The sequence below is a fragment of the Pipra filicauda genome, unplaced genomic scaffold (genome assembly GCF_003945595.2).
Source record: "Pipra filicauda isolate LSUMZ 115617 unplaced genomic scaffold, ASM394559v2 scaffold72_size3293161_pilon, whole genome shotgun sequence".
Lineage (NCBI taxonomy): Eukaryota > Metazoa > Chordata > Aves > Passeriformes > Pipridae > Pipra > Pipra filicauda.
Genome location: NW_024104898.1, coordinates 688,379 through 700,677, shown reverse-complemented (window position 1 = coordinate 700,677; position 12,299 = coordinate 688,379). Strand labels below are relative to the sequence as shown.

Here is a 12,299-nt window from a genome sequence, read left to right as displayed (position 1 = left end):
CATGTATATTAGAGCAGTATAACTGAAAGTATTAAACTTTAAAAAACAAACAAATAAATTCATGCCTTAACATTATCTTCTCATTGTGTATAATTTAAAAATTAATATCTAAAAGTAAATGATGGTTTTCAATTTTCATTTTGTAAGCAAAGGCAAATGTATATCCACAGAAATATGTCCTTTTGACAGCAAAATGATTTCATCTCCACCTTGATATATATGACTAAGTTTCAGGATATTTAACTAACATAACTGGGAATATTTTAGTGACTGGATGAAAGACATAGTGTTTTAAAGACTTATATTTGCAGTATCATTTGTATAGTCAAACAAACAATAAGAGATTTTTTTTTCTGAAACTGTATCTTAAAAAAAAACAAAACCAAAGCCATGAGCTACTGCAAACTTGCCTGACACACGATCAAGAACCTCTGCCAGAGTTGTTGAGACAGGCAAGTGAAGGGTACGAAATTTGTGTCCAGCTCCATACATTGGATGTTGAATTACATGACTAGTAGCATTAATTCTACCTTTGTACAGCTGAAAGGAAAAAACAGTCAACATTTAACATAACTTTAACACTGAGAAATAAAACCTCTTATAAAGCCACCTTAGCAAGATAAAGCTAACTTCTTAGTGTGCTAAAAAAGAAAACTGACATATCCTTTCACGTTGGAGGTATACAGTAAAAATGCATCAAGTTAGGACAAGTTTAATTTTTTTAACTCGAAATAATTTGCTTTGAAAGCCTAGAATAGTTTTAGGATCAGAAACAGTACGATATCATCTTTGCTTTAAAAAACCCAATTATTTTACGTAGCTGTAATATGAGAGAAAAATTGAGTGTCTGAGACTTGCGATTATTTATGAAATGAAAAGTTAATTCTGAAATTAAATTAGAAAAATCACAATATACTTGGAGTAGAGGAAGATAATGTTTCTCTATTGCTCTGACTTGAGGAGGAAGTTTATTGTAGACTTAATATCTACTTTTTCCTATTATGACATATAACTAAGCCAAGACTAGTTAAAACATTTCAAATATTTTATTATATTTTAGACTGAGCCCTGTTCACATTTTATATCATTCTCTGCTTTGGTAAGAACTTTAAAGATAAAAATAGGGATCCAATCTTTGAAAATTTATGCTGTTGGATATACTAGAAGTATATGTTCTACATCCACATTATTTTTAAGGATTTTCTCCTGTTAGAGGAGGAATCATCTCAGTAAAAATAGACTGTTTCCCGGTGTTTTTAATAGAAGAAACTGAATTATGACAATTTCAAGATTTGTTTCCTGCTTTTCCATATCTAGTAACAGTTTTCTGTGAAAATCTGTTGTATGTAAAAAAATTAGTAGAAAATTGATGTTACTTTACTACATTATCAATGGCCCTGTTAACAACTAGTCAGGTAGGTTAAAACAAACATTTAAATGTTTGTGGTAAAACTGTATTTGTCTCTCCTTTTCCATTTTATATACTATCTGATCCAGTTTCCCTGTCATATATCTCATGTAGTACTTTACTTCTGAGATGCAGAAACCAAAACAGAAAATATTTTTTTTCCTGGCTGAGAGTATCAGATCTCTTAATAACTTCTGTTTTTCCCATTTTTTTTATTCACAGCCTTCAATGGAGAACACTTCAGACATTAATTACAGTTCTGTTCCAGTGAAGCATGTGGAAGCATAAAGCATACATCTGCTTTATAAATTAATTCAAGTATTTGTCACTCAAGAATTTATTCATGGCATTTTGGCTAATGCTGAAGGATCTCCGCCAATTTTGACTGTGACCAATCCTTAATGAAACTGATAAGGACTACTGAAAGGACTAGATATTCTATCTATATTTGCTGCTAGTGTGTAAGGATACTTATAAAAAGTCTTATGTAAGATAAATTCAGTTGTCAGATCCTTCAGAAGCAGTATATTTTCAACAAGATGACTTTATCTTAACACAGTGCCTTGAATTTTTTTCTAAAATGCCGACTTACAATTCAACAGCACTTTCCAGAATTTCATGTGTGCAGCAGGAAAAGCTGCTGTGTGACATTTCAAAGTTGAATATACCCAGACTTAGTTTATAAAGGCTAAATTTATTCCGTGTTTACCATACGGTATCAAAAATTCTTACTGGACAAGGGGACTGAAGAAACAAAGTCACTTTCTCATCCTCCAGCATCAGCTGCAAAAAAAGCCTTCTAATAAATCCTGAAATATTTCCAGAGGTTGGGAGGTTCCCACGCTGAGGAGAGGACTGAAACAATTCACAGAGAACCTGAGAATGCAAAATGACATCAGAGTTAAAATATTTCTATATTTAGGTCTCTAAAATACAGCTCTACATGGCCACAATAGGCAGTGCCTGAGATTTACCTTCCCATTATCATTCAAACCAGATCAGAAATGAGCACCACTGAAGAAAATACCAGCAGCAAATAAGGCTCTTCATATAAAAGTTCTAAACACTGACTATAGCAAAACAATTATGAATACATAGACTACTCAAAAAGATAAAAACCTGAAAATAAAATAGTTAGAAAAACAGCTTTTGAATTTCTAAAGCAAAAATTTCCCACTGCATAATGCAGTATTACTACCAGCCATTAACAGAGAACTGACCCAATTTTTTTACTGAGGTCTACCTCTTCCTAGGGCATCATAATACTTAATATTGAAAAACCTTTTCTTCATTATACTCTTATTCAGCTAGGTTGGCAAGGCTAATGAATGTGAGGAAGATAGCTGATTTTGCACTAGAATGGCAAATGCAAAGCCATGTTCTGCAATATATAGCCTGTATTTCCTTGGACACAGGTTGCACAAGCAAACTTGCCAAGAAATTTCCTTAGGTGACTAATATTAAATATGTGTATGAAGCTTGATGTTCAAAGTCCATTTCACAGAAGTTTAGACCTATCCAATTAAATACAGTCTTTTGCATTTTGGTCTAAAGTTTATTCCTCTTAACCAAGAGGAATACAAATCTAAACACAGGACTGCATGGCCATGCCAAAACACTTTTATACTTTTCAGACTCAGATCAAAAAGCTAACAATTTTAATATAAAACTTTCCCAGTCAATAACAGCTTACAAAACTCCAAATTATACGAAAGAAAGATAAAAAACATAGAAAGTTTTCAAAGTTAGCTGAAGCTACTAATAAATTAAAACATTATTATTTTTCTCTCTTACCTGTGCCATAAGTCTCTGGTTATTCGGATGGCAAGAGATGCACTGTAAGAAGAAAGCAACTGTTGCATTTTCAATTGCTGTCCTCTGCTGAGTGGTCAATCCTGTTGTTACAGTCGAAGAAAGCAAGCTAGATCTTGCACTGGTCTGCTGCGCCGTCATATTGTGTCCTCCAGAGGTAGCACCAGAATGGCACAACAGAAATAAAAGTGCTGTCCACAGTGGATTGACTTCAGAGCCACCCAACCAATCCTTCATCATGTGGCTGTTGCCAACTTCTGTCAAAAACCTGAGAACAGGAGCAACCAGGTCTGCCGTGATAGGCATTTTATTAAAGTGCTGTGGAACATGATGCCTCCTGAGCCTGTCCTGGGTGACATCCATTGATTGTGCAGTGCAGTCAGAGCTAGAAGTATGGTTAAAGCAAAAACTAGCAAGACTTCTTACGAGCAGTGAAGGCAAACCTGAGTCCAATAACTGCTTGATAGCTTCAGGAGATTGAGATGAGGCAGCAAGAGTAGCCAGGTGAGATTCTGTTAGTGCAAGAGGGGCTTGTGCATTTTTAGAGTCATCTGTTAAAGACGAACTAAGGTCCTGCTTTTTGCTGTCATCAGTCATAGACAGTCTGTGTTGACACTGCATTGGAGGAGGAGTGATACCCATCCATCCCATCAGTAAGGAAAAATAATTTGGGTGGATGTGGCACATTGAGCAAAGCAAACTGTCAACAGCTTTCTTCAAAACCATGTTGCAGGGAAGAGACATGGACCAGTTAAACAGTGACCTGTAGAAGATAGAAACTCATGTCAATACACAGTTTGCCACTCATATTTCCATTTTTTTCCATTAGTTCATAAACCATCTGTCCATATTTATGACTAACTACTGTAGATGCTGTTGTAAACACTGTGCTGAGCCTGAAAGCAGGACACTGATTACCCAGAAGGCATTTCTTAACTGTATGCTTAAATTACTTTCCTCGTATTGTATTCAAAATAGATATAAACCCAACTTTTCTGGTATGCTGTACACGAAAAACAGATTTCAGTCTTTTGTCAGTTGTCAACATCTTATCTGCTTTTTAACCAACTGCAACCTCTTTGTGCTGCAGCTATTAGGATCTCACACACATGCACAGGTCTCAATCCTCTGCAAGAACTGAAAGTAATTTATCATCTTTCCAAAATTTTTTAGGATTTGCTTTATTGGGTTTCTACCTAAAGATGCTGCAAAAAAAAGGGAAAGTAGCAGCAATCTTGTTGGTTGAACAACACTACCCTCGCTGTCCCCTTGTTTAACTTAAATTTAGGATGTAAGTTAACAACAGAATTATTCCTCAGAGATATTAAAATCCCACCTACCTTTGACCTCACTTACATCCAAGTACTACCTGCTTGAATGCTAATCCAAGCCACATGAATGCAGAAGCTATTTTACCTCCTGTTATTCAAGCCTAAATTTCAGAAGTGGTACTTGTAAAACAGTGAAATGATCCTTTCTTCACACAGACTTGTTTAGAGTAGGTGAAATACTTAAAAAAACTCCCGCAGTTTTCCAAACTGCATTCCCAGTACCTTGACACCATATATAAGTTACATTAGCTTAACATTTACATACGAAGGTGAACACACACTTGTGCCATTTCAATGCTACGTTACTAAGTAAGTTTGGATGTATCATTATATATTACATTCCCATTTGAAGACAAGGATTGTTTTTCCCTCTTCTGGATGGAAATGTTATTCTGTGTTTAGACTAAGGGCACTCCGAGAAAGCAGAACAGAGCACAGGTCTAACCAAAAGTTTATCACCAGTCTAGAGAATGGCTGATAAAACCCCTCCCCAACACAAAACTCATTTCAGTGACCAAATGACCCATAACTCTGGAAAGACAGTCACAATTTCCCAAAGTCCACATATAATTAAGCTACACTTAAACTCCTCTCCAACTATACAGTCACACAATCCTAATGCCAAAATTTTCTGGATAAGTTCATGCTCTATGTAAAATAAGATTTCTTTTTCCAAATACATATTTAAAAATAACTAAGGATTAGTATCCACTGGCCAAAGCAAAAAAATTGAAATGGAAAATGGCGATGATGAGAAAATATTTCCAAGAAAAAAGTAAGTTATCACATGAAGAAGAAACTTGGGAGTTATAGCTAGAATCCATTAAAATATTTCAAAAGTTACAATATCAAAGAGGATGAAGAATACACACGAAAAGTTATTTTTATTAGAAGAATTATTTATCCTTAAGTCTGACACCAATGTTTTTACATTTACTGAAAAATGTTTTTTATAATTTGCTCCAGATGGTGGCTGATATGAGATATAGTTTTTTGTCTGGCAGGAGGTAGAGGAATGGGGCTATACTACAACATGAGTAGTCAAACTAGGTACAATGGTTTTATTAGCATTCTTTCATTTTGCCCTGTATGAAAACAACATACTCTCCTTCAAAAGACAGGAACTCAGTTGTGAAACCCACTTATATATCTATTATAAATCTAAATGGGCTATCCATTGTAGGAAGTCTGTTAAAGATTTTCCTTTTCAAATGTGAAAATATATCCTGAAAATGTATTTTTGTTAAAGCGTATTGCTAAAAGGACTGACTTGTAATTTAAAACCCTTAAATTGATTCTCAAAATGAACAAGTTCATTTTGAATTAACAATTATTTATATGACAGTATCACTGAAGTGTCTTCAGAAAATGTCTCACTTGTAATCATGAACCTAAAGACATCACGTTGCACATACATACAAGCTCTATGTGCTTGTACCTATAACTGTAAATTATTCACTTCCTGGTGTTTGAATGTTTGTCTGTGCCTCAAGGAGACAGTAAGGTAATAGAAAAAGGGCAACAACAAAATTATGTGTGCGAAGTTCCTTTCATTAACTGGAATTGTATTCAACGGTACAAATGAAAGACGCTTGACTAGATACAGTAATTTAACAGCTGCATTTCTATAAAGCACATGAAACAAAGTTATGTGGCTTTTTTTTGTTTGTTTTCTTTAAACAGAAGAGATGGTTAAGCAACAGAAATTGTGAATATTAACTCATACATTTTCAAATTGGAGTCACTAAGAGTACATATTTAGTGTTTAGAGTGAATTTCTCTTTAGAACCCACCAACATCTGACAAATTCATAGTTAAAGATTCACTACAGATTTTGTGCTTTTCTTTTTTTCAAATCAGACTGGCCATAACAAAAGTCCAAATAAAAAACTTCAAGAAAAAAATTCCCCTGGCTTCCTAGTTCTCAGCTATCTGTTACAGATACTGGATACCACAGTAAATAAAATAATGCTTATATAACAGTATACTAATGAAGATCACTTATAAGTACTGTGAAAATTACTGCAAACAATATCAACGAGATTAGTCTGCTAAAAGATCTCATAAACAGAAACACGAGTAAGTGCACTTTAAGTTGTATCATTTTAGTGAACAAAACAGTTCAGTTATAAAAATAATGTGTTGCAAAACTGTTATACTTACTCAAAAAGCTCTCTGTCGAGCAATGCTGGTAAATCATATTCAACAAGCAATTCGTAACTGTGCCACAAAATTGCTGCCACGCAATGCAAGTGGGAAGGGGATGGCATCAAAAGACCATACTCTCTCGTTGAGCTATTTGGACAAATGTAGCTGACCCGGCCACCTTTTTTCATAGCTGCAACTCTTGCAGAGTCACTGACCCATTTCAGCAATGCTTGAATTCTGTAAGGCAAGATGATGTTGCACACTATAAAGGATCAAAGAAACACTCAAAACCAAATTAGCTGTTTTTTTTGTAATCCAATTTACGCATTTATCTATTCCCTGGAAGTAAAGTTCAAGAGTGAGCTCAAGCTCTGTTTTCTCAAGACTTAGATCAGGGCTAAAATTAATTTAAAACACTTATCTTGGATAGCCAAATATCAACTTTCTACAGAAAAAGAAAATATAACAGGTAACTGAGTCCTGAGTGTTTGAGAGAAAAATCGGTTGAAAATCAAAATTTTATCACATTCATAAGAGCAGAAAAAAAGGCATGCAAAGAGCTAGAAGAGAAAGCAGGAAAGCTTCTCCAGATTTCTGCACTTCCACTATCTTGTAACAATCAGATTTCAAAAGAGTTTTATTTTGTGCACTAATATCAAGCACCATTTAGCCAACTATTTTTGTATATGTTTCCACATGACAACCCAAGTAACATTACCTATCTTTTGTTCCAGGGTCTTGAGTTGTTCCAAGCTGATAAAGAATGTCTATTGTGGAGTCAGAAGAGAGACCATTTAATCTTCCAAACAGTAAAGGGCTATTCAGATCTTGCCGCATTAAAAAAAGAAAAGGGGAGGGGAAATAACAGAAGTACTTACATACATATTTTTTAAGTGTACTAATGACATTATAGAATTGCAATATTAACATTTAATTAAGTTTCGCCATTAACAGAAGGATGCAATTCTTAAAACACACCACTGCCTCAAAACTGAGCATTTTGTATGTTCAATGCAATGTTCAGCTTTACTATGAAAGGAAAAGCCATTACATTTATCAGATACAGGACTTAAAAGTTTACATAGTAGGATTTTCTTCAACATATTCCAAAAAGACATGACTAACTCCAATAAAGCTATTAAACCTCATGCTTCACAGAAGCAAACACTTATTTCAAACTGGAAGCTTATTTAACTCCCATTTCCATCAATGGGACTAACAGCTGAAGATTTCCTCAGATTATTTCCTATTCATCTTCTCACTGCGTTCATCTCCTGCCCTGCCGGAAACTACTCTCTTATCTAACATCATTCCAGCAAAAGATAGCAATCTACACTGAAACGCTAACTCATGGAAAGAGAAGTCATGGAAGCCATTTTAAAAAGAGTGTTTTCTGTTAGCAACCTCCAAAAAGGAAAAACAGGAATTTAGTTTTCTTCCTTTAAAAGCCACAAAACAGCAAAGTGGTATGAAACCATAAATACAACCCCCTCAGTGCATTAACAGAACAGCTTCTGCAGAATTTCACTGTGGGATATAGACTGTAGTTCTATCTTAATTACATACCTCCACAAACAAAGATTTTCAACGTTTAGTGTTATTCAGAATTCATACTGACTATTGCTGCCCAAATATTGCTGTTTGTTTTCCTTAGCACTACTTATGGATGCTTTTTATTTTGAAACATCTAGACATAGTATCTAAAGTAAGAGACACTTAGGATACATTGCACATCCTACTCTTTGTCTTCAAAACATTATCTAATTCCAAAAACCCAAAACAATCCTGAATGCACTGCTCTACTATTGCAGAACTACCCACGTACAAAGACTGTGATACTCAGAAGCATAACAAAACACAGTGGCAAGTTCTGGCAACCCAGATTCCGAATCTGAAAATAACATACAAATATACTGTACTTGTACTTCTATACAAGCAATGTTTTTAAGTAACAACTGAAAAGAAATACATTGCACTCACCTGCAGGATCGCTCCCTGATGCTGAGCAGTTTCTTAGAAGAATGTCAATCAATTTTAGGCCGATTCTGGTGGACTGAAGCCCAATTTTCACAAGTACAGCCTCAATATTTGGAGAATGCATACCACAGTAAGGTGACATTAGTAAAGCAGCACATGTCTGCAACAGATTGGCCGTGGGTGCTGCAGCACTAGCCATCATTCCTTCCAAATCACTTATGTGAGTGAGGCAGTGGTGTAATAATCTTAACCATCCAATACTGAAAAGGAAAACATAAAAATGAGCTAATGTATTATTTTCTTATTATGTTATTTTTCATCTACAGCACAACTACCTGTATTAGACTACAGGACAAGTACTGTAGAAAACTTCCGTGTCATGATCAAACACCATCTGAGCAAAGCAAATGCCTGAATGTAAGACCACAATGTAATAAACATTAGTAATGCTGTTACAATCATTGGATTAAGACTGTAAGAAAGGCAGGATTTGTGGGTAGGAAGAGTTAAGAGCCTGCAAGTTTCAGTATCAAAGTTTCTCAAGATTTCTCGATTCTCATAAGTATTTCTTCCAATAGGGCCAACCTACTGGGGGGAGGATAGAAGGGGACATGTTTATAATAGTGGAAGGGTGTGGGGTGGTTTTGGGTTTGGGTTCTTTTGGCTGTTGTGGATTGTTGTTGGGTTTTTTTGTTTGTTTGGTTTGGTTTTTAGTTTTGTTTGGGGTTTTTTTCCTTGTTTTTTGTTTTTTTTACATTAAAAGAAGTTGAGATGCAATAGTAGTTGGCATTAAAATTACACACCTGAACAAATTCCCTGACATTAAAACTTTTATGGTCATACACATCTACAATAACTTACACTGAACCTTAAGGAACATAACTTAAAATACATACAGAAAAAGCACAGCAATTAAAAATGTGTTAGCCACTACATTTCTCTCATGTCTTTCTTATTCTTTGACAATATCATTCAGAATTCCTTTTAATAATAAATCCTGAGAACTAAACCTATCGTAATTGAATCAATTTGGAAACACATTAATTAGACTTTATTTATAAAATCCACTACTATTCAAACTAGCATCATGAACAATACGGCAATCTAAGTTGGCACAATACGGCAAAATAAATGGCATCATTTCACTGACAAATTCTAAACTAGCAGGTTAACTTGTTTTCACAGTTAACCTTTATCATAGTTCAAAAAAAGGCAAACTTACATATAGATCTTAAATTAAACTTACAATTTTATTTCAGGAATAATGTACTCCTAGATGCATTAGATTTATTAATTAGAAGAGAGCAAGTTCTCTGTTATGTCTAAACCAAAATTATATCCAAGTTTATTGAATATAGCTATCATATCATTACTTTCTTGAGATAATTACAAAATTAAGCTGAAAGCCACAATAAAAGCCACAATAAAACATGTCAAGACATAGAATCATAGAATCATAGAATCGATTGGGTTGGAAAAGACCTCCGAGATCATCAAGTCCAACCCTTGGTCCAAATCCAGTCCATTTACTAGATCATGGCACTCAGTGCCACGTCCAATCTGCGTTTAAAAATCTCCAGGGATGGTGAATCCACCACCTCCCTGGGCAGCCCATTCCAATGCCTAATCACTCTCTCTGTAAAGAATTTTCTCCTGATATCCAACTTAAATTTCCCCTGGCGGAGCTTAAGCCCGTGCCCCCTTGTCCTATTGCTGAGTGCCTGAGAGAAGAGACCAACCACCACCTGGCTAGAACTTCCCTTCAGGTAGTTATAGACGGTGATGAGGTCACCTCTGAGCCTCCTCTTCTCCAGGCTAAACAACCCCAGCTCCCTCAGCCTCTCCCCATAGGACTTATGATCCAGTCCCTTCACCAGCCTTGTTGCTCTTCTCTGGACCCGCTCCAGCACCTCAATATCCTTTCTGAACTGAGGGGCCCAGAACTGAACACAATACTCAAGGTGTGGCCTCACCAATGCAGAGTACAGGGGAAGGATCACTTCCCTGGTCCTGCTGGCCACGCTATTTTTGATACAGGACAGGATCCCATTGGCCTTCTTGGCCACCTGGGCACACTGTTGGCTCATGTTGAGCTTCCTGTCAATTAGTACCCCCAGGTCCCTTTCTGCCTGGCTGCTTTCCAGCCACTCTGTGCCCAGCCTGTAGCGCTGCAGGGGGTTGTTGTGGCCAAAGTGCAGGACCCGGCACTTGGCTTTATTGAACTTCATCCCATTGGAATCAGCCCATCTCTCAAGTCTATCCAGATCCCAAGTCTGGGAACATGAAGAACATACACTCGCAATCTTTCTTTAGACACTGATTATTCTTGTGTGTCTGTATTATAACCTTTTCTGATGTAAAAATATATCAGTGGTATAATTTTGCTATAAATTTTTTTTTTACTGCTATTCAAGAGCAAAGACCAATTTCAGTTATACAGTTTTTATTAAATATACACTAAGCAGTATTCATATTCTCTAAATTTACTTATGGTCTCAAAGTTTTTCCCAGAAAAAGAAAGGTTTTTAAAACTTTCCAATGCTCTCTTTTCAAATTCATCAACACTGAGATTCAAAGATGAAATATTTAAATTAATGAGTTTTTACAATTTAATAAGCTAAATTTAAGAACAAGAAAATCTCAAAAATCGACACATCAAATTCAAAGTTGAAAAACTTTGACACTTCTTTTTAAAATCTTTAAGGGTTTTTTTATTTTTATTTAAAAATGAGTAAGAAACTCAACATGTCACCTAACCAAATAAAAGCTTTTGAAAAGAAATCTTGCTGATATGCCAGAATTGTAACAACATTCAGTTCCTATTTCTCAAATGTTTGCAAACACAAATATTAGATATGACTTCCAAAAAACATTCCATTGTTCTATTTCTATTCCTGCTCCAAAAATTATGTAACTCTATTGACTTCAATAGGAATAAGAAATATTTCGGTACTTCATTTTTTTTGACAACTGCCTACTCATTGAAACCACAAAATGCAACTCTAAATGCTTTCCTGTGCTTTGTATTCTTTCACCATTGCAGGGGTGAAACATTCCCTTTTACATATGCAGATTTAAGCATGCAATTAAATAAGTGAAAAGTACTGCTTATATTTGCCTTCTGTATTGGAAAAAAAAAGGCACAGTTTGCTGCTGAAACACCTGACACAGAGCAGAAAACACCATGGAAAAAAACCCTAAACCATGAACTAGTACACTGTCCACTGATACCAGAGCCTTACCTTGTTTTAGAGACCTGATCCTCAGAGGGAAGGAAGGGATTATTGACGGTTGCAGAGGAGGTGTTTCCGAAGGCTGTGAGGCCCAACAGTTTGATCTGAGAGAGCCCCAGGGTACTGGCATCCCGAGGACGATGGAGACGAAGGCAGACAGCTGAGGCAACTTCAGCTTTTACCAGCTGGATCTTTATATAGGTGAGTCCGCTTGTGATAACAGGAGTTGACAAAGGTAACATATTGACACCATCTGCGCTTATTTCAACAGACACTGATGAAGGGCAAGCTACAGAGTAAGATAAGAAGGTTTAACACTATTTAAAAATCTGTACTCATTTAAATTTTAAGTGTTGAACATGTATCGATGTAAAAGAGAACAAAATTATT

General features: G+C 35.6%; 1 protein-coding gene across 3 annotated transcripts in view; it reads right to left on the bottom strand.

Moving 5' to 3' along the window:
- BIRC6 (baculoviral IAP repeat containing 6) overlaps positions 1 to 12,299 on the bottom strand; it is a 171,858-nt gene that overhangs the window by 66,800 nt on the left and 92,759 nt on the right. For all 3 annotated transcript variants that reach the window (XM_027735004.2, XM_039389497.1, XM_027735005.2), the window contains exons 51-57: positions 11,919 to 12,198; positions 8,680 to 8,936; positions 7,418 to 7,526; positions 6,715 to 6,936; positions 3,203 to 3,983; positions 2,141 to 2,284; positions 411 to 540 (exon numbers count right to left, since the gene is read on the bottom strand). In XM_027735004.2, coding sequence (XP_027590805.1) covers positions 411 to 540; positions 2,141 to 2,284; positions 3,203 to 3,983; positions 6,715 to 6,936; positions 7,418 to 7,526; positions 8,680 to 8,936; positions 11,919 to 12,198 — 1,923 coding nt within the window. The remainder of the gene's footprint in view (positions 1 to 410; positions 541 to 2,140; positions 2,285 to 3,202; positions 3,984 to 6,714; positions 6,937 to 7,417; positions 7,527 to 8,679; positions 8,937 to 11,918; positions 12,199 to 12,299) is intronic.